Raw genomic sequence first — 27,936 nt, 5'->3', positions numbered from 1 at the left:
CTGGGTGCTCTGGGGCTGCTGTCAGCAGCACTCGCTGCCCATCCCAGAGCCATCACCAGTGTTTGCCTGGCCCTGCCCGGCTCAGGTAGACGCAGCGCATGACATGTGGAGAAACATTAAAAAAGCAGCAGAAAATCAAGGTGATGTAAACCTGCCCCAAAATCTGAATGCTACATATCCCGTCCGTCACGAGGCGAAGCGACGGGAAGGAAAATGGCGCTCCCGCGAGAACCGGGCGGAGGCAGCGGCGGCGGCTTTCCTCCGGCCGAGGGGCTGCGCCTGGTGGCGGCGGGACAAGAAGCTGCAGAGCACGGGCGTGCCGCCTCCACCTCCGCGTTGCGGGAAGGAACAAGGATGTCAGAACTGGAAAGAGGATGTTGATAAGAAAGATCAGGTACACCTTTTGCCCGATGTCGTAAACGTAACCGCAAGGCAGACACAGAGGTGCTTGGCTAATTGCTTGGAAGCGTATAAATGTCGTGTAATCCTTGTAATAAGCAATCCAGCTTGTACTCTACCTCTGGGTCCGTGCCTTCCATCCTCACAGTCAGGAGCACAGGCAAGCTGTTTGGTGCATTTAGACTGCTGCGAGGGGCCAGCTCCACCGCCTTGAGCACTGAACCTCGCCTGGAGCCCCAGCCACTTGCGGCTTTCCGCCCCGCTGCGGATGGGCTGGGGTGCGAGGGCCATGAGACTCCAACCGAGCACTTGGCTGGCCCCAGCAGCACCTGTACAAGTTACCGGCTGAGCCTTGGGCTCTGGGGCGTCGAGAGAGCTGCCTCTCCAAAGGACGGGTAGTCTCGTTGCCGGAAGGGTGCTGGTCCATGCCGCTGGCAGCTTTATGGCCACTTACAGGTGGTTTCATTTCCAGCCGCAGCAAAACTTGAGGGTAACTTCAGGACAACAAGCCTCCTGAGCGAGATGTAAAATGGAAAAGTTGAATCTGAGATGGTATTTCCGCCCCCTGGAGTGGTCTGAGGGGATGCCCCGGGGCTGAGGTGCAGAAAGAAGGTGGAAACAACGGAAAGGCTGTCCCGGACGAGAGAGGGGTTGAGGTGATGGGGGCTCCTGAGGGAAACACTGCTCCCAGATTTCCAGGAGCCTGCAGGTCTACATTAGCTCCAAATGAGAGGGGTTTCCCGTAACGAAAATGCTGCTCCCAGCCCTGTAGGTGGCTGCAGAGGTTCAGAGCTGCGGTGTGGGGAGGGTGCCTCTCCCTGAGGAGAGTGTGTGGGGCTGTGGAAGTGGGTGGAAAGGGCTGTGTGTGAAATAAAGGTTTTGGGAACCTGTGGAACAGTGGAAGGGGAAGGTTTGAGTGGGAGACGGTGGCGTGGGGTGGTTTTGGGGGTAACTGGGGAAGGGGCTTGAAACCTGGGTTTGAGGGAAAGACAAAGCGGATGGAAGAGCTGACCTGAACAAACAGCTTCAGGGAAGCTTCAAGCACAGCATGACTGGCCTTGCCTCTTCCCTGTGCATTTTGCAGGCTGCAGTTACCTTGATTATTGATAGAGTTCCATTTTTCCCACATGAAGGGTGAATATTGCTTCCCCAGACAGCTGTTACCTCGCAGTAGCCGGTAAAACACCAAGAAAGTATGTTCAGAGGAAGGAATGGGTGGGTCTTGTGGCTCAGCAGGATCCCCTTTAGCACCCAAGCTATTTTCATACCTTTGGGGTTCCCCCCCCCCCTCCCCCCCGCCTTGCTCTCTCCCCCTTCAACTTCCCCAGTTTGTTTCTTTATGATTTTTAAGGAAATTACTTAGGTTCGGTTTAGGGCATTCCTCCATCCCGGTTTGAGTGTTAGCCCGTTCCATCATCCTTCACTGTAATAACCGTATTTCGTGGTTTAAGCTGAGCCTGTAACCCAGAACCACACAGCCGCTCGCTCTTTCCTCTCCCTTCTTCCTCCCCCTGCTTCCCCTGAGCTTACCTGGTTTTGTCAAAGTTCATTCCTTGTTGGGATGATGGTCGGAGGGAAGTCAGGGTCAGTTGATGGTGACGTGAGGAGAGTTCTGCTGCTGCTGCTGGCTTTTCCCATGACTTTATTCTCCACTGATGATCATGACAGCACATTTCTTCTTTTCAAAGCCCAGAGTGGTGGGGATGGGCATCCAGCTGATGGGCTATAAAAGTGTTATATACCAGGCAACAGCATATAATTGAGTTCATTGGCTGTTTTCCCCCCAGACTGAATCTCCTTGAGGTACACACGGGAATTCCCCATCTTCCCCCATCACCCACCAAGTATATCCGGGTCCCTGAGCAAAAGCAGTCCCACGAGTGGGTCTGCCTTTACCTGAAGCAGGAATAACCCAGACCGTCTTCTCCAGCAAATTCTTCATGTGCACCACAGGAACTTTATCCCCTTCTACAGTATGTGAAAGTTCTGACTGGGCTGGGCCAGCCCTGTTGGCAGATCCTCTGGTGTTGACCAACCAGGTGGCCTTTGGTAAGTGTGTATCCCAATGCTTGAAAGTCCCACCACCCATTCCTCTCAGTGTAGTTTTTAACATCGTACCGTTCGATTTCCCAGAGGCTGGTGCATGGTAGGGGATGTGATATACCCACTCAATGCCATGCTCTTTGGCCCAAGTGTCTATAAGGTTATTCCAGAAATGAGTCCCATTGTCTGACTCAATTCTCTGTGGGGTGCTGTGTCACCACAAAATCTGTTTCTCAAGGCCCAGGATAGTGTTCCGGGCAGTGGCGTGGGGCACGGCGTGTGTCTCCAGCCATCCGGTGGTTGCTTCCACCACGGTAAGCACATGGTGCTTGCCTTGGCGGGTTGGTGGGAGTGTGATACAATCAATCTGCCAGGCCTCCCCATATTTGTACTTCAGCCATCGTCCTCCATACCAAAGAGGCTTTAACCGCTTGGCTTGCTTAACTGCAGCACGTTTCACACTCATGAATAACCTTGGCAATAGTGTCCATTGTTAAGTTCACCCCTTGATCACGAGCCCATCTGTATGTTACATCTCTGCCTTGATGGCATGAGGTGTCTTAGCAACAGCTAAAAACACCGGTGTGTTACCGCATTATTCTCAGACTAAAGTCAAAAACACAGCACTGCACCAGCTAGTAAGAAGGATGAAAATGACTGCTACTGCTGAACCCAGCACACCATATTGATGAAGAGCCTCATTTGTCGGTTTTATGTGCGTGGTCTGGCTGTTGGGTGCCACTGGGATCCTGGCAAAGTGATCTGGGAGAAGCGGGAAGGAAAATATCCATGTCTGTGTGGTCTTAATAGTAATCAATCAGTGCACTGCGTGATATGCCTGCACTTTCTTGCTTCAGCAGGCGGCTTTAACCTCATTTAGGTCAGTGTGAATGTATCCTGGAGGGGTCATTTCCCAGATTTTCCCCCTCTGAAAGCTGGAAGATTTTGTCTTAGGGGGGATTTTTAACCTGAGAAGCAGTGAGACTAAACTGGATTGATTTAAGTGCTCTGGGACAGAGCAAAACAGAAAATAGTGCAAGGCATCGCTGCAGAGTTGATTACTTCTTGTGTAAGAGCCACTGCTTGGGGTTCATCTCCTTCTCCCCTCTGCATTAAACAGCTCTGAGCCCTGATGTTTTTTCGGCACTGGACCAGCTCGACCTTGGTGGGGTTCCAGCAGTGAAGATGAGTGGCATTGGTTGGTGTTGGCTGTGGTTGGAGAGAGAAACGCCCCCAAATGGACCCCAGTAACGTCCCCCCAGGTACAAAGGGCATGTGCCAGCCACTCTGTGGCTCTCAACAAGGTCCCGGCCTGGCCTCTCACGCAGGAATGACTCTTCCTGGTCAATCCTATGAAACATGCCTAATGATTGCATTTGATCCTGCCTACCCCTGCCTGTGTCTGGCAGCATCAGACCTGCAGCAGAACAGACCCTCAATGCAGGGAACGTGTAGCACAGGCAAGCCTGCTCCTCCACTCCTGGGGTTATCCCAGCTTTACTACGTTATTTTTCATGAGGATTCAAGAATTAACTGGGGAAATGAACTGGTGGCACCTTGTAAGCGGCGAGGAGAATCAGACAGGCCAACCCAATATGGGTGATAAGCAACTTCTACCTTATTTGTGACGCAGTTCACACATATATAGGAGTGGTATTCAGCCACTCCTTCTTGGCGCAACAGTATTGGTTAGCCCCCCCACAGCTTCCTCCACATTGTCCTCCCAGGTCCGGTCTCCGACCACCTGTGGGGGCCACCCCCTGCCTTGCTTGCACAGTCCTCCAGAACTCTATGGTCCTGCTCTTAGAGTCATTCTGCAACAATTCCCCCCTTTTTCTTTGTGCAAGCAAGGCATTATGGGTTATTCTGTTCACCTGTTTTATCACACAACTATAAACAAGTCTAATAGCTACGATGATTAACCTAATCATGATACATAAGTGCAATACTTTTAAACAGCAGTGTCTGACTCAACCTGTAATGCCCCGTGAAGACAACCATCTAGTTATTCTTAGGATATTGCTCATTTACTATTGCTGGGTAAGCTGAGCCAGGGTTCTCAGCTGTGCGTGCATCGAATTAACATAATCAGAGAGACTCATACAAGACATTCCATCAGACTCTTCACATCCATGTCCCTGTTCCAACAACAAAAGGTTCTGCAGTGTTGCATGTCTTACAGAGTCAACATTAAAACAAATCGGGAATTGCCTTCGATGTAGAATTGTCTGCTTAGCAACTCAGCAACCCAGTCTGCTTAGTTGAGCTGAAGCACTTACAGTGATTTGGCATATTATGATTGGATACATGTTTTGAAGACCCTTAGTGACTAACATATAATTGCTTAAACACAGCTGTGAGAACTCAACCTTGAAAGCTTGCCAACAGTCCACAGTTCTCATTAACTTGGTGAATTCCAGCCTCTTATCTTGCTTGCTTAAGCTTCTTCGGGCCTCCCATGGCCTTGCTGTATCTTTCAGGACTATTCAAAGTTTATGTACCACTTATGCATTCTCCTGTGAGAACACCGTCTCCACATCTTCCCCCTTTATGTTTTATATATGGTTTGGGTGGCTCTACTTGAGCAGGGGATCCGGGCTAGATTATATTTCCAACATACGCCAACCAGAGGCTGCCTGGGCCTGCCCCTTTTTTCTGCTGTATGGCTCTCTGATAACAGGCTGTATAGCTCTCTGATCCTTCACATCAAGGTCTGGCATGGCATGTGTCCCCACCGCTCCACGCCTGCTGGGTTGCAGCCAACAGCGGAGCTAAAGGTTCTTCTTGGTGGCAAACACAGAAGCCAACCCAGTCTTGCCCTTGATTGTGGTAGCAGGCATTTGGTCAGCCTCAGTCCTTGCACCTTGTTGTCAATGCACAGTTTCACCTGCTTCATCCAGTAACAAGTTGCTACTACAGCAAGGCACACACACATTTACATTAGCAGAGTAACTGTTACAGGGTGCAGCAGCATGTTGAAGATGCTGATGGCAGTGAGGGACTAGCCAAAGAAATTTCTTACCAGTGGAATTCTCCCCCCCTCTTAAATTTGTTCCATCACCTGCTTTATAACACTACCATTGTATTAAAATTTTTCTAGCTTTTGCCTTAGCATTTTCTAGCAGCTACTGCAAATTTCCATACTCTAACATCTCTTTTACAAGTGACAAATCTATACAGTACAAGGTGCAGTTTCTTATTAGCACCTAGCTAGTAAATACAGGTGGTTTTATACACAAAATCACAACCTCTAATAATAGCTATTTTACAAGCACACATATTCAGGATGTTACTTTTCAGTTGCCCCCAAGTGATGTTTTGCAGTTATTTGTTCTTTCTCTTCCTCTATCTCATTCTGCTTGGGGTAATCACGGTCAGCTCCTGTAGCTGAGGCATCAGGTTTATCCATTCGTCTGTCCAGCTCATGGCAAGGCTTGACAAACTTTGCAGGCAGTCACCATGGACCTGTAGGCAGGAGGACACCAATATACCCCCTCCCCCAGGTTATCAGTTCTTCAGTTCTTGAGAAGTAGACGGGTTAAACAGGTTAAGTGCAGCATCATTACTCTCTCTCCCTCCCCCCCTCTTTTTAAGTCCCTGCAAAAGCCATCATTACTCCCACTACAGTCCCACGTACAGAACGTGGCACAAGGACCCTGTGGAGACTAACAGCAAACCAGCTCCGAGAAGCATCACTGCAGTGCGAGGTGGCAGGCTCAACCTTAGCGGGCGTCCCCGCAGAGGCTCTGCCTCCCCCACATCGTATGAGGCTTGGGCTTTTATACTGACCAAAATGCACACTCATTCCGACACAGGTGGCCAGCCTGTGCTGGAAGAAGTGGCCAGCAGTATCTACAGAGGTCTCCAAGGGTTGATAGAAACCTGGGCATACTTGTATTTACCAACTTCTAGTACATGAGTATCACAGAGAAACTGTATGGGCTCCCCCTGTCAGTTGCAAGAAAAAATCATAACATATACAGCTTGAGTATAAGAGGATTGTAACGCATACGTGGTCACTGTTTGTCAGGCCTCCTTAACTATTTTGAGATCAAGAGCTTCCCACTCTTTAGCCCCCTGCTGTGTAGTAAACACAGGATATGCAAAGATGCCCATTGCAGAAAATTCCCCGGTAATGTTCACCTCTTTGATTATCCATTGTTACAACTGAGCGTCTCCAGGGCCAGTAAGTCTGAGCAGACCCACCCGGGAGACGAAGAGTCAGGGTCTGGAAGCAGAGGATATAAATCTGGCTCGGATTCAGGGGATTCGGGGGCTGATCCTGCGCCGAACTCGGGGTCTCCGTTGCTCGCAGCTGTGTCTTTCTTATCAGATGTATCTCGTTCGGTATGTAGCCATCTGCAGACCTGGCTCCTCCGTGACTGAGTTAAAAATTTTTTCACTCTAGGGCATAGTGGGTTGGAGAGGCTCGCGGTTCCTTTAAATCTCCCGCTCGCGCATGATCCCTATTTTCTACTGCGTGCTTCAAAGTGGCGCCGCAATCGATCCGGCGCCGAGGCACCGCCCTCTTTCTTTCGGATTCCTCGGCATTTATCATACGTATACCTTCTAATATACTTTCTCTGTCCTTTTCAAAGTCCCTACTTTCGGAACTGGGGTGGTGGGGGAGCAGGGGGTTGCACCTCCTCCGCGGCACCTTCTGATGGAAGGGGAGAAAAGGAAGGGGGTGGGGGTGGGGGGTGGGGGGAAACCCTGTGCTCCCGCGAGTTGGGGGGGGGGAACGAGTTGTAATCTTCCCCCGGTTTCAACCGACCGGGGACGTCTGTTCCTAGTTTCTCCGTTGCTACCGCGGCAGTTTTCTTTTCTGCCTTGTATCTTTTTATACAGTTCATTACTTCCCTCCGTGGTTTACCGAGTTTCTTTGCCTTTTTATAATCATTAAGCACTGAGTCAAATAGTTCATCACCAAACTTTCGCCACTCACTCTCCTCAAATATTGTATTAGGATCTGCAAAAAAAATCCCTTAGCCTTCCCTAGCCGCTAGACCTGCTAGCTGCTTTAGAGTCTCAGGCTCAATTCCCCGCTTTATAAAAAGCACTGTAAAAAGTTCAGGGCTCAGTTCCCCGCTCTTATAAAAAGCACTGTAATAAGTCCAGGGCTACCTCTCGGTCCATTTTCATGGCCAGCCTTTTCCGGATCATCTTCTTCTGGGTCGTCCTGTAACCTCGGTCTCCGGATCGGCCTCCCGACGCAGCAGTGTCTGGTTCGCCCCAGCGGCGGATTCCTTTCGGTTAGTCCGAGCACCCGGGTCCGTCACGCCACCGCAGCAGCATTGCCCGCGCTTCCCGGCCACTGCCGCCGGCGCCGCTCACTCGCCGTTCCGGGTCCCCGTCGAGCGGGGCCGTGTATCCGGGTCCCCGTTAAACCGGGGCCCTGTATCCGGGTCCCCGCTAGTCGGGGCCCTGTATCCGGGTCCCCGTCGACCGGGGCCCTGTATCTGGGTCCCCGCTAGTCGGGGCCCTGTATCCCGGGTCCCCGCTAGTCGGAGCCCTGTAATCCGGGTCCCCAGCGACCAGGGCCCTGTAGTCTGCGTCCCTGTTCGGGCGCCATTTGTAAGCGGCGAGGAAAAGCAGACACGCTAACCCAATATGGGTGATAAGCAGCTTCTGCTTTATTTGTGACGCAGTTCACATATATATAGGAGTGGTATTCAGCCACTCCTTCTTGGCACAACAGTATTGGTTAGCCCCCCCACAGCTTCCTCCACATTCTCCTCCCAGGTCCGATCTCCGGCCACCTGTGGGGGCCACCCCCTGCCTTGCTTGCACAGTCCTCCAGAACTCTATGGTCCTGCTCTTAGAGTCATTCTGCTACAGCACCTAAAGACTAGATTTTATGGGGAGGAAAAAAAATATTAACGTAGGGACAGCATCTGCAACCAATGGGATTCACCTTCTTCTACCCCATAAATATTAATTTTGGCATTTTGAGCCTGTGTCGTGGAGCCAACATCATGGAGCCCCTTGAGAGGCAGGAGGGAAGTCTGCACTGGAGATGTGTCATGGTTTCAACCCAGCCGGCAGCTAAGGACCACGGGGCCACTTGCTCACCCCTGTTCTGTTCCCCTGGGTCAGCTGTCCTGTCTCTGCTTCCTCCTGGCTTCCCCTCCTCCCTGGCAGAGCATGAGACTCAGAAAGTCCTTGGTCAGACTAAACATTACTTAGCAACAACTAAAAACATCGGTGTTATCAGCGTCGTTCCGAGGCTAAAGTCAAAAACACAGCACTGCACCAGCTACTAAGAAGGAGAAAAATGACGGCTACTGCTGGACCCAGGACAGTAAGGAAACATTTTTCCTTGCTACCTGCAAGTGTAAACTCAACATCCCCAAGCTTTCATACACATAGCCCTTTACAAAATCTTAACTACTTCCATTGCCAGATAACATGCCCACCATTTTGGAGTCTGTCCTGGACTTCTGGGTGGCCCACTGCATGCTGCCTGGTGCTCTTCAGATACAGCCCAGCAAGGGTTCCCAGTCCCTCTCCCCCTCCTGTCTCCAGACCAGAGAGCACTGTCCCTTCCCTTTGCTGCAGCAGCAAGGGAGCACTGGAAAAAGAAGCGGGCAAGACTACTGGGAAAACGGTGACAAGCTATTCCGCTGTCGGGAAGGAGCAGTGCTCTCAAACAGCTGTGTGTGCAAGGCACTGCAGCAGGTCTGCATGTGCCTCCCTTGGGTGCTGTCCCCAAGCAATGGGGTGGTGCTGGCCACCTCCAGCCAGTGGCCCAGTGTCAAGGAGGAAGCCTCGGCCACGGGGCAGCAGTTCCAAAGGTGATGACCCGCAGAGAATGTCACTGTCAGCTCATTGTGATGTGTGCGGAGAGCTGACAGGGAAGCAAAGACCTACTGAGGAGGCCACTGCCAGTGACTGTGGCCACCCTGTGGGCAGAGGGACAGTTGCCCCACATGCAGGCACCTCACATGGCGCACTGGGGTCATATTTCTTCTCCCAGCTGGGCACAGCAGATGATCCTGAGGTACCCCGGACACCACAGGGTGCAGATGGCGTCTTCTTCCTGGGAGAGGAAACGTTGCAGCTCAGAGCTGGACAAAGCAGCAGCTTTTCTCCCCAGCCTTGTTTCTAGCGACTACCTCGGGACCAGCTTTCAGGCAGTCCACGGAGTGCTGCTCTTTGCAGATATTTCAGGTAGGGTGCGCAGGGAGGAGCAACTGTGACATCGAGGAACGTGAGCCATTCTGGCACACACCAGGCCCTTTGGAGCCCTGCCCCTGCTGCTGATAGTGAGTGGCCATAATGAATGCTGAGGTCTTCTGCTGGGATTCCCAAAAAGGATGGGCTATCATGGGTGGTTAAGCACTGCTGCAACCCACACTGTGTTGGGGCATGGGAAGGTGCCGGGCTGGGCACCCCGGCTGGCCAGTGTGGAACTGGCTGCCAGGTCCTTTGGTCCCCAGGGCATTCATTTCCTGATTTCTGGGTGTCTCTGTTACAGATTTCACCTCTTTGACAGAGCACTGTATCTGGAAGGGTGGTTCACAGAGAGGCACTGATGAGTTGGCGGAAGACCTCAATCACTACCTGTGTGACGTTTTGGAGGGTAAGAGCCATGCTGCAGGACTGCCTGGCGGCAGGCCATAGGGCTGCTCATGGAATGGGGAGGCTGGTATCCTGGGCAACCTAGTCCTGCTTCCTTGGAAGGGCTGGGACTTTCTGTGGCCTGGAGGAACAGTGAGAACGGCCAGGCTCTCCTGGCAAGTCAGGACAAGTGCAGGTCCTTTCTGCTCCCCACTGTGGCCAAGGAGGCACCCACTTTCTCAGCAGCCACCTCTGTGCTTCTGATGGGAACACCCAGCTCCATGGTGCCTGGGGGCCCAGAGCAGGCTGAGAGCACCAAGCAAGTGCCAGCGCACAAGTGACCTGGACATGCTGGCACTGGCGTTGTGTGGGAAAGACAGGGAGAGACAGAGACCCTTCCAAGCCCATTTTCTCAGGGGATGTCTTGACCCTTCTGAGCTGATTATGAGCACATTCTGGACACCCCTTTGGCAGCATTTGTAAAGAAAAGCAGAAGAGGCCTCGAAGAGGATGAAGGGTCTAGAGCATCTCTCCTACAAGGAAAGGCTGGGGGAACTGGGCCTGTTTAGCCTAGGGAAGAGAAGGCTTCAGGGGGGATCTTACAGTAATGTGTCTAAAACTTCAAGGGAGGGAGCAGATTAGACAGAGCTAGGCTCTTTCCAGTGGTGCTCATTGTCAGGACCAGAGGCCATGCCATGGGCACGCACTGAAGCACAGCAGTTTCCCTCTGTAAGTTGGGAAACACTTTTTGGCTGTGAGAGGTGACTGACTGATTGCCAGGGAGCTTGAGAAATCTTCCTCTTTTGGCTCTTCCAAAGCCATCTAGCCAGCGTCCTGGGCAGCTGGCTCTGCCCCGCTTGAGAGCAGGGTTGGACCAGATGGACCCCAGAGGTTCCTTCCAGCCTCCACCATTCTGAAAATTAGGTGGCAGCTTGAGGCCATGCCTCTGTGCCTTCTGTGCAGGTACCAGGGCTGCAGCCCCTGGGAGCCTGGGAGGCAGGCCAGGGTGGTGCTTTTCCTAAGCTGTGCCGGATAGTGCACCATCGCCTGGGTGCTCCGCTCTGAGCACGGGGGCTTCCTTTGTGGATTATGGAAGAAGGTGTCCACATGACTCTTCCTTTCCTTCCCTCTGTCTCCAGACATGCTGACTCTTGGAGGTGACATCTTGAAGTTTGCTGGTACGTACTTAGGATGATGATGCCCATGGGTATTAATCTGCAGCACGGGACTGCTGTGGCAGCTCTGCTGTCCTCCTTCAGAGGCTCTGTGCAGCACCTTGAGCCATCTTCCTGGCCACTCTCATACGCCTTTGCAGCGCCCTTTCTCCAGGCTTCTCTTCCCACCCTGGGCCTGCAGTTTGGCTTCGGCAAGGGTGGTGGCTCCCCTCCCTCTGCCTCAGCTTGCAGGGCTCTGTGCTGGGGGTGAGGGCAGAGGCAGCACTGAGAGGAGGAGACCTACTAGAAGGTGAAGCCGAAGGCATTTATTGGAGTGCTGGTGAGGGACGGGGGGACGGGGGAATGGAGGGACGGGCTGGTGACAGCACAGCTCAGGCTGCCAGGCCGCAAGAGGAGGAGGAGTCCCAGCGAGTCCAGAGGTCCTCCAGAGGCCTATGGCCTCCCACAAGTCCATCTTTTTCAGCACGTCATCTGGTTTCTGCTGTCCCTGCCATGGAGCGTAGGTCAGGGAGAGTCAGGTCTCAGCAGAGCCTTGACGTTCCCTTGCTTTCCCCAGGGGATGCTGTGCTGCTGCTGTGGAGAGCAAGACCCAGTGAGATGGCCAAGACCATCAGCCTTGTGGTGCACTGTAGCTGGCAGATCCAGAAGAAGTACCGGAGGCATGACATGCTCGTGGGTCAGAAATTCCGACTTAAGATAGGTACAAGTGCTGTGCCAGGTGCAGATCTGTGGCACTCTCCTGTGCTTCACACTGGCAGGGAATGCGGGGATGCCCGCCTGGGGCTAGCGCCAAAGGAAAGCATCTCCTGCAAGCATTCAAGGGGCCACCTGTAGTTGGACACCAGACCACTGGGTTTGTGTGCGTTCACAGTTAGAATTAAACCTGGCAAGGGATCTGAAAGATAACAGGAAGAGCTTCTATAGGTATGTAGCAAATAAAAAGACAGACTAGGGCAACATGGGCCCTCTCCAGAAGCTATCAGGAGAACTGGCTACCCTGGATTTGGAGAAGGCTGAGGTTCTTAATGACTTCTTTGCCTCAGCCGTCACTGGCAAATGCTCTGAGCACACCACCCAAGTCCTGGAAGGCAGATGCAGGGACTGTGAGAATGAAGACCTTCGGCCCACTGTAGGAGGGCATCTGGTTCAAGATCATCCTAAGAACCTGAATGTGCACAAACCCATGGGAACTGATGCAGTCCGTCTGCGGTTCCTGAAGGAGCTGGTGAATGAAGTTGCAACTGTCCATCATATTTGAAAAATCATGGCAGTCATGTCAAGTCCCTGACGACTGGAAAAAGGGAAATATAACCCCCATTTTCAAGAAGGGGAAAATGGATGACCCAGGGAACTACAGACCAGTCAGTCTCACCTCTGTGCCTGGCAAAATCTTGGAGCAGATTCTCCTGGAAGGCATGCTAAGGCACATGAAAAACAACAAGGTGCTTGGTGACAGCCAGCATGGCTTCACTAAGGGGAAATCCTGCCTGACCAATTTGGCGGCCTTTTGGGTGACATGGTCTAGTGCGAGATGGCAGTGGGGTCGGATCTAGGTGATCTTAAGGTCCTTTCCAGCCCTCACTGTTCTATGGTTTTATGATTCTGTGAAGCTCAAAGGAAGAGCAGGTGTCAGGTTGAATACTGGGGTCTTTGAGCGTCTGCTGTCGGCCAGATGCCTGCAGGAGGAACTTATCCCTTCATTTTTCAGGTGGAGGCAGCTTTGCATCCTTTTCCGTGTTGGATTCTCCCCTGCCTTTCACAAAGAGCAAAGGAGAGCTGCATTGCTTAAGGCTGTGAGAAGGGTTTTGCAGGCTGTAGTTTTTCTTGAGCAGACAGCTACAACCCGCCTGCATGTAAAGGGGGTGGGCGGTGATCAGGGGCTTGGTTTGCTGGGTTTCTGGGGCAGGTTAAGACAGCCAGCACTCTCAACACAGTGTCACTGTCCACTTGGTTTGTCTATTTCTTAACACCCATTTAAGGGTCCTGTGTCAGTAGCCCCTCGAGAAGGATGGAGGATGCCCTCCCCCTCCATAATGACCATCTCCCCACTGGGGTTCAGATTGGCTTCTGAACAGCTGAAATGCTGGAGGCTGTAGAGCTCTGCTTCTCCCTCTCTCTCTCCCAGGGATCTCTGCAGGGAATATGCACCACCTGAGGTTTGGAGACGAGAGGCAGCAGTACTTCTGTGTCATTGGCAAGGCCCTGGAGGATGTCTGTGAGGCCGAAAAGCTTGCGGAAGCAGGTGAAATTGTCCTCTCAGCCTCCTGCTGGGAGCTATGTGAGAAGCACAGGCTCAGAACCAGCCATATTGCGGGCAAAACAGCTGTGAAGGTAGGTGGATGGGACAGCATCTAGAGCCATTCTGAGGACCTGGACCTGAAGGAGGGAGGCCTCAGAAAGCTGAAGAGCTGAATGTGGAGAGAGTTGTAGCTCTGAAAGGGGAGAGCAGCTGATGCTCTTGTCCTTTTATGTTAGGAGTAACTCTGGGCTGGGCTTGCTTGGTTTGAGGGGTCAGGAGGCACTGGAAGAGTTTTGGCCCCACCAGCAGTGTCCTCCGTGGGTCACGGAGCTGTTGACAGCTGGGGGATGCTTGGAAGACGTCTGCTCAGCTCCAGGGTTTCTGAGGAAGCACTGCTGTCCTGTCCAGCCAGATAGGCTTCTTCTCCCCTTTTCTGGACAGTGACAGTGGAGGGCAGGATCTGTCCCCTGGGACTCCTGGAGAAGCCAGTGTCAAGTGCTTTCCTTCTGTGTACCTTCAGGTTACGGGCATGAACCAGATGTCTCTGTCGGAATGCCAAAATGTTTTAGACAAGCTTCCACAGAAGGAGAAGTGCTGCTTCACGGAAAACGAATGTGAGTGCCAGATTCACCTTGTTTTGGTTTTGCTTGGAAACGTGGGGCCTGGCTGCTGCAGGGGTCAGGGATGAACTACCGCTCCCCTCTTCCCCTCTCAGTTAGCAGTCATGCTTTTGGCCCTCTTGTGCATCAGCTGGGGCAGTTGCTGCTGCTGCCATCTCCTTCCAGGGGACAGCTCTGCCCTAAGCACCTGCAGGTGGCAACACAAGCAAACGCAGGAGTCTCTCCCCTGTTGCCAGTGCTAGCCCCTGCTTTCCAACAGCTCGTAGTCCCATCTTCCCACAGCAACCATGTGTGTTTCCTCTCCGCAGATGCTGTCAGGCCTGCTCTTTTCTTGAACCCTGATACTGATGTGGGAGACATACTTAGTTACATCCCAAAAGCTGTTCTCAGGAAGGTACGCCTGGGCCGTTGCTGCTGGGGCTGCTTTTTTTGCAGGGCAGAAGAAGTGGTGCATTCAGAGAGGGAGTTTCCATGAGAGCAAGCCAAACAAAGAAAATGCATCCCGAGATGACAATGTGGGCAAATTGGGCCAAGGGGCACAGGTGCTGCACCACTGGATGAGTTGTCCTCAGAGAGATGGGTGGTGGGGCAGACATTTGCATCTCTTGTCTTTTCTGTGGGTATGGCTCTTCATGTTCTGTGGACGTGATGGCAGGATAGAGGGGAGAATCCACTGAAGCCCCATGAGCATCGCTCAGTGTCACCACTCATGTCCGTAACTGTCCCAAGATGGGGTGTTACCGGAGCGCCCTTCTCGCCTTTGTCATTTGTGTTCTGATTTGGTATCTGACTGCTGCAAGCTGGGCAGCCTGCCGACCATTTAAACCGAGAGGAGGATCTTCTCTTCCCCTACTAGTACCTGCTATTGCCAGGACACCAGCTCTCCCTTTGTACCTGGCGTGGGCAGCCCCTGGGAGAGCAGGTTTGTGAAGCCGTCATGCTCTTGTCTTCCAGCTTGAAGACAGAGTACCGCAGGACTTCCTCTGTGAGCTACGGCCAGTCACCATCCTCTTCCTCCACCTGAATTTTGATACAAAGGACATAGTATCTTTCCGCAGTGTCCTCAGTGAAGTCAGCAGCCTGATGCAGGAAATCGTCTGTTCTCACAAGGGTGAAGTGAACAAAGTCTTCCTGTTTGACAAAGTGAGTGTGAGGTGGAATCATCTCCCCCCAACCCAAGAGGGTGGATACTGAGCAAGAGGGGAAGGTTCCTTCTTAGGCATTGTGGCAAGATGTGCTGCATCTGTCCTTGGCAGGGCTGTACATTCCTTTGTGTGTTCGGACTCCCTGGAGTAAAGCTGGCCCATGAGAGCATTCATGCCTTGCAGAGTGCTTTTCAGATCTTCAACTCGTGCTCCAAGATCATTGCAAAAACAGGGTGAGTGTCTGGTGGGGCTGAGGGAGCGCATGCTGCCTGGGCCAGCGTAAAGCAGAGGAAGAAAGAGTGTTGCGTCTAGCTTACCCTCCCCTGTCCTCCCTTCCTTGGCAGGAAGGAAACAGTGCCCTGAGAGGTGGCAGGCAACCCCTGGGCTTATCCCTGGGCAGCCAGGCAGAGTGTCTCCAAGCACACCCTGCTAGCCACCATGCTGGAATGAGCCCTAGTGAAGGCGAGAGGCTCCTTGGTGCCAGAAGCAGCACCTTCTGGGTGACTGGCCTGTGAACAGTGATGGGGCCTAGACACCTGATCTTACATTGCTGTCATCACAGGCAGTGACGCTGTGGCACCTTCTTCCCTCCCTCTTTTCCCACTGGTCACAGGTCACAGCTCAGGGAAGGGGGTCTCAGGAGAAGTGCCCAAAAGTTCCTGCCTGTGCTCTAAGCCCTGTTCCTTGTCCTTGCCGCCTGGGTCCTTTACAGCCCTGAGCTCTCTGTACCCCGAACCCCAGGCTGGCAGGGCAGGATGGCCAGTGGCCCAGGCTAGTGCTGAGGGGAGATGCGGGAAGAGATGAAGCTGGGTGGGCAGGACTGCACCTGGAGCGCTTCTGAAGCCGTGTTGTTTCCCTGTGTGCCAGGACAGTGTCTGTGTCTGTTACCAGTGGGATGGCGTTCTGTGGCCTCATTGGCCACCCTCTGAGGCACGAGTACACAGGTACAAGCACGTGTGTGCGGTGTGGGAAACTGGCGTGAGCTGGTGGGAAGAGGAAGACAGGCTGGGGAGAGTGCCTGTCCAACAACCAGCCAGGAATGGCCCAGGCAGCACCAGTCCTGGGCTGGGGTGGGACACTGGGCTCCACAGCTGGTTGTTCCCCTGGGATCTGCTTAACCCACTGTGGGGCTGCGGGTGTCGGATGTAGGGCAGCCGTTGGTCTGGAAGGGCACTGTGGAGCTGGTGGCACAGGTACATCACTGTGTGCTCTTTCTTCATCTCTCTGGCAGTCATTGGCCAGAAGGTGAACTTGGCAGCCCGGATGATGATGAGCTACTCTGGGCTGGTGACCTGTGATACCACAACCTGTGCCAGCTCTGGGCTGCCCTCTTGCTACTTCAAGGAGCTGCCGGAGAGAAAGATGAAAGGCTTCAAACATCCTGTCACTGTCTATCAATATGTGGGGATCACCACCAACAGGTGAGTGTCCTCTTGAGAAGTCTGGATGAGGGGATGGTGGCATCAAGGGTCCAGCTTGGCCAGCATAGAGGAGTTCTGCAGAGAGAGCAGAAGCCGCTCTCCATTCACTGTGGATGAGACGGTCAGAAGCCCTGGTGTAGGAGGCTTTTTACCTCTCTTCCCTGCTGTTTCCTCTTGCTGGGAGAGTGGGAGTGAAACCACAGGAATGGGGAAGGTTTTGTTTTGGTAGACACAACCTGGCTTTCAGGCTCTGTCCAAATGGCTTTCAAACTGTGCTTTCCGTGCTGTGCTCGCTCTACCACATGCCCTGGTAATGCTGACCCAAGAAGGTTTTGTCCTAGCTGCTCTTGAGTGGGAAGCTTTGGGCCAGTCTGGTTCCCATGGATAAAGGTGGACCCTCAGGACATTCTTCATCATGTCTTCCTCCTCAAACCTGGGCTCTTCCTCTGGGCCAGGATTTGACCTTCTTTTTGGATGATGGTTTGAATGTTAGTCTCTGAAAATACAGGAAGACTTAAGCCAGAGGTGCCAGGTGCTTGGAATCCCAGCCCATTGGGTCCTTGTTTCCAAGACTCTCGGTTTTTCCTGGCCAACGCAGTAAAGATATCTGCTAACCAGCAGCTCACTCTTGCTTCTTTCACATGTCTCTGGGTCTGGCCTCTGTTGACGGACTCTCAATATATTCTCTTGTCCTGGTGTGGCTGTTGGGTTTCTTAATGCTTAAAGCTCTCTCAGCATGCCAGCTTGAACTTTGGTGGGGGGGAGCATGCAGGGGATAACATGCTGCTCGAAAGAAAAACAGGTACCCTGAGGAGCACATCCAGCCCCTCCATGCCAGGCTGCTTCTTGATGTCCCTTGGCTTCTAACCAGCTAACTGACTTGTACTTTCTTTTTCCCCTGCTCCTAGCATATTTGGCATGGCTCTTGCCATGAAGATGCCAGAGAACGCCTCCTTGCTGGGTATGTGGAGAATGCCTTGCTCTTCTGAACCCCAGTTTCTTCCCCTCAGTAACATGTATTGGGAACGGAAAAGGTTTTGCTGGGGATAATGTTGCCTGCAGAGGCCCTGAGGAAGTGCTGGCTCTCTCAGTGCCTACTTAGTTGATATCTTTGGGGTGGGAAGCAGGGTGAGGCGCTCGGTGATCCCAGGCAGGCTCCAGACCTGATAGGAAGGTTTGTTTCAAGCTGCTCACACCCTGGGGGCTAAACCAGTCCCACATCCTTGGGATCAGGAAAGAGATTTCCTTCTGCTAGACTGATGGGGAGTTTTGGTGGTTGGTTCTCCCCCTTGTACTCCTCAGAGGTGCTTTCTTGGCAGCATCTGCTTGTAAACATGGAAAAGTCAAGCATCACGGACGCCTTTAATCACTCAGTGTCTTGCTGGATGTTTTGGGCCCTGTCATGGGTTAACCCCGGTAGGGAACTCAGCCCCACACGGCTGCTCACTCCCCACAGTGGGATGGGGAAGAGAATTGGAAGGGTAAAAGTGAGCCCACTGGATACGGACAGCTTAATAGGTAAAGCAGCTGCTGTGCATCCATGACAGGCAAAATCAGGCATTCTTTCACTGCCTCCTGGTGGCAGGCAGGTGTCCAGCCATTCCCAGGAAAGCAGAGCTTCAACATGTGTATCAAGGACTTGGGAAGACAAACACAGGAACTCGTAATGTGCCCCCTTCCTCCTCCTTTTCCCCAGCTTTTCTTGCGAAGCACTCATCATATGCAATGAAATAAGCCAGCTGGGGTCTGCTGTTGCAGCTGTGCCCCATCCCAACTTCTTGTGCACCCCCAGCCTGCTTTTGCTGGCAGGGTGGCATGAGAAATAGAAAATGCCTTGATGCTGTGCAAGCCCTCTTCAGCAAGAACTAAAACACGGTTGTGTATCAACACTGATGTGCTCTGTGGCCAGTCGTACAGCCAGGAGAAGATGTTCTAAGTCTGTTTGGGACACAGCTGCCTGAAGCAACTCAGATCATCCCTTCCAGCCTTGTACTGGATCCCTGAGGGGGGATTTGCACGGGGCTGTCTGAATCTCTGTGGGACAGGGCATCCGCTACCACTCTGAGGAAGGCAGAGGTGCAAAAGCTGGGACAAGAGGGTTGGAAGGCAGCAGGGGTATCGTAGGCTGCCAGATGTGGTAGTGGGAGGGAAGCTGTGGTGGAGGGTACCAGCCAAAGGGACGGCTCTTTGCTTTCTAGCATGCCCCAGCAGCTCATTTTCTTGTTTGTCTTCACAGGTCGGAAGAAGGAGATTGACCTCTTTGTCAACTGCTTGGAAGCCTCTAACCGTTTTGGACAAAGACACATACTGGCATTTGAGGGCGCAAGGGGCGCTGGGAAGAGCCAATTACTTAATCACCTGTCCCAGTTAGGCCAGTCTGCTGGCTGCAGGTACAGGGTTTTGTCCTGTAGTTTTGGGACACTGCTTCTTTCCATCCCTGAGAGCCATGGAACGCTCCAGCCCCTTGGCCAGTGTGCCTTGGCCTTGGACTGAAGCCTCCTCAAAAAGCCTCATGGAGGCATTCCATAGTTATCTCCTGCGTGCTCTGCTCCTACCCCTGTCTCTTTGGGGTGTTGGAGGTGCTTCTTGACCTGTGGTGTTTCCTCCTTCACAAATAGAAGGAAAAAGCCCAAACTCGGTGCTTTGCATTGGATTCCAGATGCAACATATAGCAGGGTGGCCTGTCTCAGAAGCCCTGCTTGCCCCCTGACTGTTTCCCAGAAGGAATACTGGGCCAGAAAAGCCTCTCTGTGGCTGAGAGGCAGACTGCTAAGGTCTGGAGCCCAAAGGCAAACTCCACTTGCTCCATGATCACCTCTTAGCTCTGCAAGTCCCTCTGCAGTAGGGAGGTAGGGAGACATGGACCAGCGCTGCAGAAACCAGAAGGGGTCTGGACCTAGCTCTCCCAGTGGCTTGGCAGCAACTGCCTCTCTGTGCCCTTTCTCTTACAAGGAGTGAAACTCCCGGTACCACTTTGAAGTGGGAGGCTGAAGAGTTCCCCCTAAAGGCAACTCCAGCTCTTTTGTCTTAGAAGACTTGGGCCGTTGGGGATCTCAGTGCCTTTTGCTTTTGCATGGCAGGGTATTTGGCATGGAACTGCTAGAGGTCAACGTGAGGCAGTCCTTCTCTGCCATGCGTATTCTGATGGCCAGGGTGATGGGCCTCCATGAGTGTGAATCGTGCAGTGCCAGGGAGCACGTGCTACGGACAAATCTCAACGGGATAATCGAAGAGAGCAACTACTGCCTCCTCAATGACATCTTCCTTGTCAAGGTGAGAGCGAGAGGCCTCTCTGACCCTGGAGAAGGCTTTCTCCTGAGCCCTTCTGGTTCTTCAGCAGTCTTCTAAGGCTGCTGGAGTGCCTTAGCTCAGGGGGAGGGATTGCAGGGGGTCACAGCACATGTTTCCCATTCCTGGCCCCGGGGGCTGCCTGTATGTGGTGACTTAATGTCCCGCGCTGCATCTGGCAGTGCCTGGTGCCTTGTTCGGCATTCTGGAAGCAGCACTGGAATGAGGCTGGGTCTGACCTTGTGCTGAGGTCATTGCTGTGTGAGTGGTCTGCTCCAGCCAGCCCAAGATCCCACAGTCAGAGAACCAGCTCTTCAGCCCACCGCCAAGATGCAGCTCTGCCTGAGCCTCTGCTTTAGGCTCTAGTTGAAGTCCCACTGTGGCCTCTTGCACCCGTGCTGGGGAGAGGGAAGGTGCTGAGGCAGAGCAGGGAGGGTTTGCTCTGCCATCTTGCTTGGTGGGTAGGTGTAGCGAGCCCTGGAGACATGTTTCTCCCTGACTTTGCTTTTCTGTCTAGTTTCCCATTTCAGACAAGGTTCGCCAAATGCATGAAATGCAAAGGAAAGAGGAATTGCATTCAACCTGGGCAAAAGTGCTAGAGAAGGTGAGCATTTCTCCTTTTCTCCTTCTGGGTCAGAGGAGGAAAACAACCCTGCTGGCTCTGGGCTCTGCGCCACAGCAGTGTGAGTGGGTGGGAGGACCTGGTCCTTGCCCTCTAGGGCCTGAGAAACCCCCCATGTTCTCTCCATAGCCCGACAAGCATACTAGTAACTTTCCTCCCTTAAAGCGTTCCCTGGAGGAGAGAGAATTCTGCGTTCCCTTGCCCAAGCTCCCTCCTTCTGCAGGGCAGGTGATGTTAAGCATGACCTGAAAATCTCAAAGAAATTAGGCATTGGGAAGCTTCCAAGCACGGAGTTGGTTGGGGTGAGACTTGAGAGCATCCTCTCAAGAGACAGAGGCAAAATCTCCTTCCCTGTAAGACACTTGAGAATCCACTGGATTCCCCTCAGAACAACTCTTTTTTTTCCAGACCATTGACAGAAATGCCATATTTGTCATCGACAATGCCCATTTCATTGACCCCGCCTCCTGGAGTATCATGGCACCTCTGCTCTGGAACATCTCTGTCTTCATGGTCATGAGCTTATGTCCCGGCTTTGCAAGAACCGAGAGCTTTCACAAAGCCACAGCAAACAACCTGATGTCCCATAAAATCATCTGCTTTCAACTAGAGAAGCTGAAACCTTCAGCTGTGGTGCAGAAGCTCTGCCAGGACCTTGGAGTGGTCAGCATCCCTAGGGCTTTAGTGAGGTAAGTTGGAGCAGGGGAGCTCCCTGGACACGAAGCATAGGAGCTGCCAACCCTTTGCTGTTTCACAAGGAGGAAGGGAGGAAGACCCCCAAGGCCAAGCATATCTGGGGTGTGAAAAGGGCTTGGTCTAAGTGGCCAGGCTGTGTGGCAGATTCCCTGGGGCAGAGGTCTGCCCTGCTGCCAGAGAGCACCTAAGCTCCTGAGGAGAGGAAAGGCAGGGCTTGCTGCTCTGTGCTTTGGGCACTGTCTGCAAGTCTTTCCCCAGGGACTTCAGCAAAGGCTGGAGGTTCAGGGGGGCCAAAAACCACATGCCAGCAGGAGGACCTCCCTTTCAGAAGTGAGGTGTAGCTGTGACAAAGATGCTGGCTCCCCAGCTATGCCTGAGTGGCTTGCTACCCACCTCAACTGTTTTTCCTTTTAGGGTGGCGAGTCACTGGAACATGTTGTCCAAAGATGTGGTGAATGCTCCACCCCTGGGAGGGTTCAAGGTCGGGTTGGACAGAGCCTTGGGCGACATGGTCTAGTGTGAGGTGTCCTTGCCCATGGGAGGGGGTTGGAACTAGATGATCCTAAGGTCCTTTCCAAACCAACCCATTCTATGATTCTACTTCTCTTGTGCTGATCACTGCTGGATCTGTTCCTGCCCAGGTTCCTGGTCCAAAGAAGCTTGGGGATCCCGTATTACTTGGAGGAGCTGGTGCACTTCCTTCGTTGCAACGACATGCTCTTGTTCCGCACCAAGAAGTGGGGTGAAAAAGCAGAGGACAGCTGGGAGAACCTGAACAGTAAGAACCTTTGCCACTGACTAATGAGTTGCTGTGTTGCATTCCCTACAGCACAAACTTGCCCCTTCATTGCCCCATGGATTAGGGGCAGAGTAAGATCTTGCAGCAGATCATGCAGAACTTGGCCTGGCAGAGGCACGGGCTTCTGTGTGCCTTGTTGTCAGGACAGCCAAAGCAGTGGCTCACAAGTTGTGGCTTGGAGGGGCCTCAGTTCTTGGGGCTAAACCTCAGGGGAAATGGTTCTGGACCACGTAGGTTGTGGTCGTGAGACGTTCTCATGAGCACAGAACTTATGTTGGCCAAATGCTAGCTTAACTGAGAACAAACTCCAGCTTGAGGTGAGGGCCAGGAGCGGGAAACTTCCAGTGAAAACTATTTTGCTCTGCTTAGAGAGCATGTTCAGCACCCGCAGGTCAGTGCACCTGTACTGTGTGGTGTGAAGGGGCCTTGGACTATTTCAGGTGAACTTGGAAACATTTTCAGGCTGCAGGTCACTTTGCAAATTGCCTCATTCCTTCTCTCTTGCTCCACCTAGCTTTTGCAGTCTTGGAGTCATCCCTCACAGCAAGCTCAAGGTCCAGAGCAGGGGCTGCGGCCATGATCTGCATTGTAAGGCCAGGCGTGAACCTGGACAGCACCATGCTGCCCAGTAACTTGAAAGGTGAGGGGCAGAGAGCCACTCTGCTGGCTCTTGGCTGTGCCGCAGGGGCTGGAGGGAGGCTGGGCATCACTGTGCTGCAGAGTCACCCTCTCAGCTTTGGGGCTGTCCTTGGAAAAGGTGGCTCTGCTCCAACCAGCAACAGTCCTGGCATTGTGGGCAACCATTTTTCCTTCCTGTGTGTGGAGCAGCTTGAGCCTGCTGGTTGCTTTCCAGCAGCAGGTAGAAGAGGAAAAGTTGTTGATGCAACACTAAAATGACTCCCTTTTCTCACAGAAGCAAATCTTCTACTGGGACAAAAATTTGACTTGCCTCTGACTCACCTTTGAACACAGCTTCTATCTTGCTACTTTCTTTTTGAGTTCCCCAGCTAACAGTGGTTTCATGGCATGTTGTGGTGGTTTAAGCCCAGCCACGCATCTCACACTGTCACTCCCCCCCACCCCCCCACCCCCCCTCCCGGAGGGATGGGGAGGAGAATGGAAAGAATGTAACTCCAATGGGTTGAGATAAGAACAGTTCAGTAACTAAGGTATAACACAAACCACTACTGCTACCACCAATAATAATAATGATAAGGGAAATAACAAGGGAAGAGAATACAACCGCTCACCACCTGCCAACCGATACCCAGTCCGACCAAGCAGTGATCTAACCCTTCCTGGTAACTGCCCCCAGTTTACATCCTGGGCATGATGTGCTGTGGTATGGAATACCTCTTTGGCTAGTCTGGGTCAGCTGTCCTGTCTCTGCTTCCTCCTGGCTTCCCCTCCTCCCTGGCAGAGCATGAGACTCAGAAGATCCTTGGTCAGACTAAACATTACTTAGCAACAACTAAAAACATCGGTGTTACAAGCATTGTTCCGAGGCTAAAGTCAAAAACACAGCAGTGCACCAGCTACTAAGAAGGAGAAAAATGACTGCTACTGCTGAACCCAAGACACACGTAATTAAAGAAAATAAACCACTTTCCTGTGGATTTTCATGGAAGTTCACCTGTAGCCAGGGGAACTGTCAATGACTGTTGAATGTCCCTCCTGTCTGTCAGTAGCCATTTGTATGAACCTTGAAGAAACATTCCTGCTCTTAAGTTGTTTTGCCCAAAGCAACCCAAGAAGAAAAGTCAAAGAAAAGAAGAGTAAGGTCTGGCTGAGTTGAGACAACCTTTCTCGGGAGCTCTGAGTTCACCTCTGAGGTGGTGAAAGTTGTCTGTTCCCTGCTTGCAGGGCTGGCAAAAACCTAGTCCAGGTTTGGCAGGGCACATTGTGGGACGCATGTACCTGCTGGATCCTGCCCTATCCCAGTGGGGGAGTGTGTCTGTTGAGTGTCTCACTTTTTCCCAGGCCCTGTGAACTGCAAATCCAGTAGGAGCGGAGCCATTGTGCAGACACCTGTCCTGGGCTGCAATTGCCCAGAAGTGGCCAGTGTAGGGCCAAAGCCTATCCTGTTCATGCGTCGAATCTTTGCAGTGCCTCCAGCCTCAGTGTGGGGAAGAGGTAGGACTGAGACGTGTGGCTTCTCCTTGACAGAGATTGTGCTGGCTCAGCTGGACGAGATCACCCCACTGGAGCAGACTGTTTTGAAGTTTGCAGCCATCATCGGGCCGGTGTTCACTACCCAGCTGCTGTCATACATTCTTCCGATTAGAATGAGGCACAAGATGACTACCTTGTTGGACAGTCTAGTGAGTGACAACATCCTCAAGTGGACGGAGAGCACTGAGGAGCCAGAAGACGTCCAAGATCCTAGCAAGGAGCCAGCCACCCCTCCGCAGGCAGAGATTGGTAAGTGGTAGCAGTGGGGTGGACAAGGAGCTCCCAGATGGGCTCCTAAGGGCGTGGCGTGATTCCCTTCCTGTGAGGGCTGGCATGGCTGTTGGGGATGGGTTTGTCAAAGCTGTTACAAGTCAGTCTGAAAGCACACTAGGTTTGCACTGGAGGGAAGTTCCCACCAGCTGTCCCAAATGCCTCTGCTCCCCTGAATCCAAGTGCTGCTCGTAGCACAGGCATGGGACGAGTGGAATCCCTGACATCCTCTCCCAGCCACCTGCAGCATCCAGACAAAAGATGCCCTCCAGAATGGCCCAGGGTCTTCAGCAAGCTTTTATTGGGCTTTGATTACCCTGTGATGCAGGGTTCCTGCTCAGGAGGCTGGTGGCTGCCATGCCAAGAGCGGGGAGAAAGTGCTGGCTGGGGCTTGCTTTGGCTGGCAACAACATCCCCAGCTCCTGCCTGGACCAGTGCAGCTGAGAACTGCATCCCCAAGGCTGTGCTAGCATCAGCCCTTTCACCCCATGCTGCAGGGCTTGGCGTGCAGCAGCACTGTTGCTATTCAGGATGTGCACCGAGGCATGACTGGCTCCCCATCTGGCCACAGCTTGGGCTCATACAAAGGCCCTTTGCCTTGCAGGTGTGGAGACCTCCCCCCCAAGCAAGCAGAGTGTGGGGTGTCCATTTGGTGTGCTGATGTTCCATAAGCCGCTGCTGCGGGAGGCTGCCTACGAGCTGTGGGTCCAGAAACAGCGGGTCACCCTGCACTCCAAGTGTGCTGCCTTCCTGGAGCGGTATGCACACAAATGCCAGAGCTGCGGCCAAGGGGACTTTATTGTCTTCCACCGCTTCGCTGTCAGCAGCACCCAGGACAAAGGGAGCTGTAAGGACTTTGATGATGGGGATGACCCACACACCTGGAAGGCCTTGGTGCTGGCTGGAAAACAGCTGAAGAAGGAGAGGTTTTACATCTCTGCAGGTATGCTGTGCACCATGCTCTGTAATTTGGGCCCTCCGGGAGCCCAGGGATTGGTGCTGGGGGTCGAGTGGGAGTAGATCTGCTAGGAACGAGCCCAGCAGGAGTGGACACCCACTGCAGACTTTCCTCAGTGTGTTAGCACCTTGCAAGGATCCTTGCAGGCCTACTGGGAGAGGGAGAGCAACTCTTATCCCAGGATACATGTGGGAGGTGTCCCTGGTTTTCTTTCAAGGTATTACAGATACTCAGGAGGAGCAGGAGCAGCAGCAGCAGCAAGCTTTTGTGGAAGAGGATTTTGGGTGAGCAGACAAGGTTCTGATTCTTTTTGAAGCGAGTGAGTTCAGGGTGTGCAGAGGAGACAAAGAAAATGCTGGCTTTTGGCTGTCAGCTGTGACTCTAGCTTAGCGAAGAGGCTTTCCGTGGGGTGGGAGCTGAGAGGAGATGGCTGTGGAGATGAGTGAGTGCTTAAGGACGCCCACGGCTCAGTGTCAAAGAAGCCCTCGCTTTCCAGTTCCTGCAGAGTAGTACTGCAAAATCTACAGGGAAAAAGCCACCACAAGGGCTCAGGTGGTTTGCCTGTGGGAGGTGACAGAAAGCCTAGCTTCTTCCTTACTCCCTCCTCCCAAAGGACTTGTATGACTAGTACCTGTCTGTGGCTTCCTGCTCTGCTTTGCACAAAGGGCTTTTGATGTTGTCTCTGGGAAGGAAGACCACTCTAGATGATACCCTTGTATTCTTTGCTCTCTTCTTCCCCTGGGCACTGTCCTCTGGGTAGTGCGACTGACAGAGAGGACAACAATGCGCTCTCATGTGACTGCAAAGGCATCGTGGAGTCAGTGCTTGTGCCATTGGTTCACCACTACACAACACTGGGCAATGCTGCCAGAGCCTTTTACTATCTTCTGGAGACTGCAGCTGCCTACCTGCATGTCTCCAACTACTACATGGTGAGTCGCCCTGCTTGCAGTGTGTCCTGCCTGGCTCTGGGAAGGACAAGTTTGCGTTGCACTAGGACACGACTTTGTGGGTCCTTGGAAGGAAGATGTTGAGCTCTGAGCCTCACTTCTTCCTTTGGTTTGCCTCTTGTGTGGGAAGAGGCATTGGGTGCTGTGCCCTTAGCATGAGGGGCATTAGCAGGGAGGAGGCCTGAACGATCAGTGGTGCCTGTGCTCTGAGGCACACAGTCAAAAACATGACTGTTTGTGCAGGTATCACCAGGGGAAGAAACAGACCCTCTGAAGACAGATGCCAGAGGCAATGGGGGAGGACAAGGGTAGCCATGGGCTCTGCACTAATCTCACCTGCTCTCCGTGTGCTTTCACAAAGGCCCTCAGGAAGCTGAGCGAAGCAGATATCCTGAGGAACTCTCTAAAGAGTAAAGCGAATGTGATATCCCGCTTTGAAGATGCCACCTTCTTCAGCCTCAAAGGGGAGGTAAAGGCGCGGTCTGGAGGGATCTCCTGAGTGATGGAGCTGGATGCCTTCCCCAGATGCAGTGGACAGGAGAGCTCTGGCTTCTCTGGCCACTGGCAGATCCCTGCAGTCTCTTGGGCATCTAGTCCACATTGCGATGTTTCCCTTTTCCTGTGCAGGTCTGCTATGGTGTGGGACGCACAGAGCTGGCAAAGAAAATGATCAGAAAGGCTTTGAGCCTGCTTGGAAGGCCATTTCCCCGGAACCGCGCTGAAGACTTTGTCAGGTCGCAGGTTGAAAAATTGCAGTGTGCCGCTTATGTTGCCAGAAGAGCATCTTCCCTTCCACAGAAGGCCCAGTAAGAAACACGACCAAGAACCCGGGGGAGAAAGAGTTATTTCCTACCTGGTCACAGGCATATGGGCACAGACCTGACGAGGCTTGAGGCCACACAGAGCAATGTGAGGGTAGAACAGGGAACGATAAAGTTCCTCTCTCCCTCCCTCCCTCTGAGGCCCTTGGAACAAAGCATACCTTAGGGTATCAAAGCAGCTTGCAGCCAGGGATGTGTCTGCTGGCACGAGTTGTGGCAGTGGATTGGTGCTGGCTGGGAAGAGAGAGCTGTACTGAAAAGGGGTGGGGGGGCTGGAGGCAGGACCAGGGCATGGAGAAGGAGCAGTAAGAGGAGCTTGGCCCCCCTGGTGCTGTCAGGCCAACATCCTCTCTAGCGGCCAGCTTCCCACTGTGGTACTTGTTGTTTGCCCCTTTCCCTTCTGGCAGCTCCCCCTCCATCAGCTCTATTTCCTCCAAGGAAGTGTAACGGTCTTGTCTGGCACCCGTTTTGCCCCCTGGCCCTGTCTGACCCAGCTCATAGGCTCTAGCCTGTAGAGCTAAAGCCTCTGGGCCTAGCAGTTTCTCTTGCTTGGCAGGAAGAAGAAGCTCGCCTGGCTGCTGCGGCAGAGCCGCTGTCTTTCCTTACTGGAGCACCTCTTCAGGCTGGAGGGCACTTCTGCTGGATGGAGGCTGTCCTGCCTGGCAGCGCGCATGAGGGCCAGCACAGACAGGGCAGTGGACTTGTATCTGTCAGCAGCCTGCACGAGCTATGATGCTGGCTTGGAAATGATCATATAG

General features: G+C 53.0%; 1 protein-coding gene across 1 annotated transcript; it reads left to right on the top strand.

The window, feature by feature from the left end:
• Positions 1-213: 213 nt before the first annotated feature.
• LOC133274882 (adenylate cyclase type 10-like) lies at positions 214-27,936 on the top strand. The gene is made up of 27 exons (XM_061464461.1): positions 214-356; positions 9,156-9,236; positions 9,419-9,612; positions 9,920-10,024; positions 11,142-11,180; positions 11,734-11,877; positions 13,303-13,508; positions 13,937-14,030; positions 14,345-14,430; positions 14,991-15,179; positions 15,293-15,414; positions 16,049-16,125; positions 16,413-16,602; positions 17,511-17,563; positions 18,839-18,992; positions 19,683-19,875; positions 20,408-20,494; positions 20,921-21,201; positions 21,850-21,986; positions 22,522-22,647; positions 24,174-24,428; positions 25,054-25,392; positions 25,625-25,691; positions 26,168-26,339; positions 26,719-26,826; positions 26,985-27,163; positions 27,735-27,936. Exons 1-27 carry the CDS (start codon positions 214-216, stop codon positions 27,934-27,936), a joined length of 4,023 nt encoding a protein of 1,340 aa, XP_061320445.1.

This window comes from Pezoporus flaviventris, unplaced genomic scaffold (genome assembly GCF_033815535.1).
Source record: "Pezoporus flaviventris isolate CSIRO_AGI_PZ_B2104156 unplaced genomic scaffold, CSIRO_AGI_Pfla_v1 ptg000002l, whole genome shotgun sequence".
Lineage (NCBI taxonomy): Eukaryota > Metazoa > Chordata > Aves > Psittaciformes > Psittacidae > Pezoporus > Pezoporus flaviventris.
The sequence above is the reverse complement of the archived record's forward strand: the minus strand, read 5'-3'. Positions and strand labels throughout refer to the sequence as shown.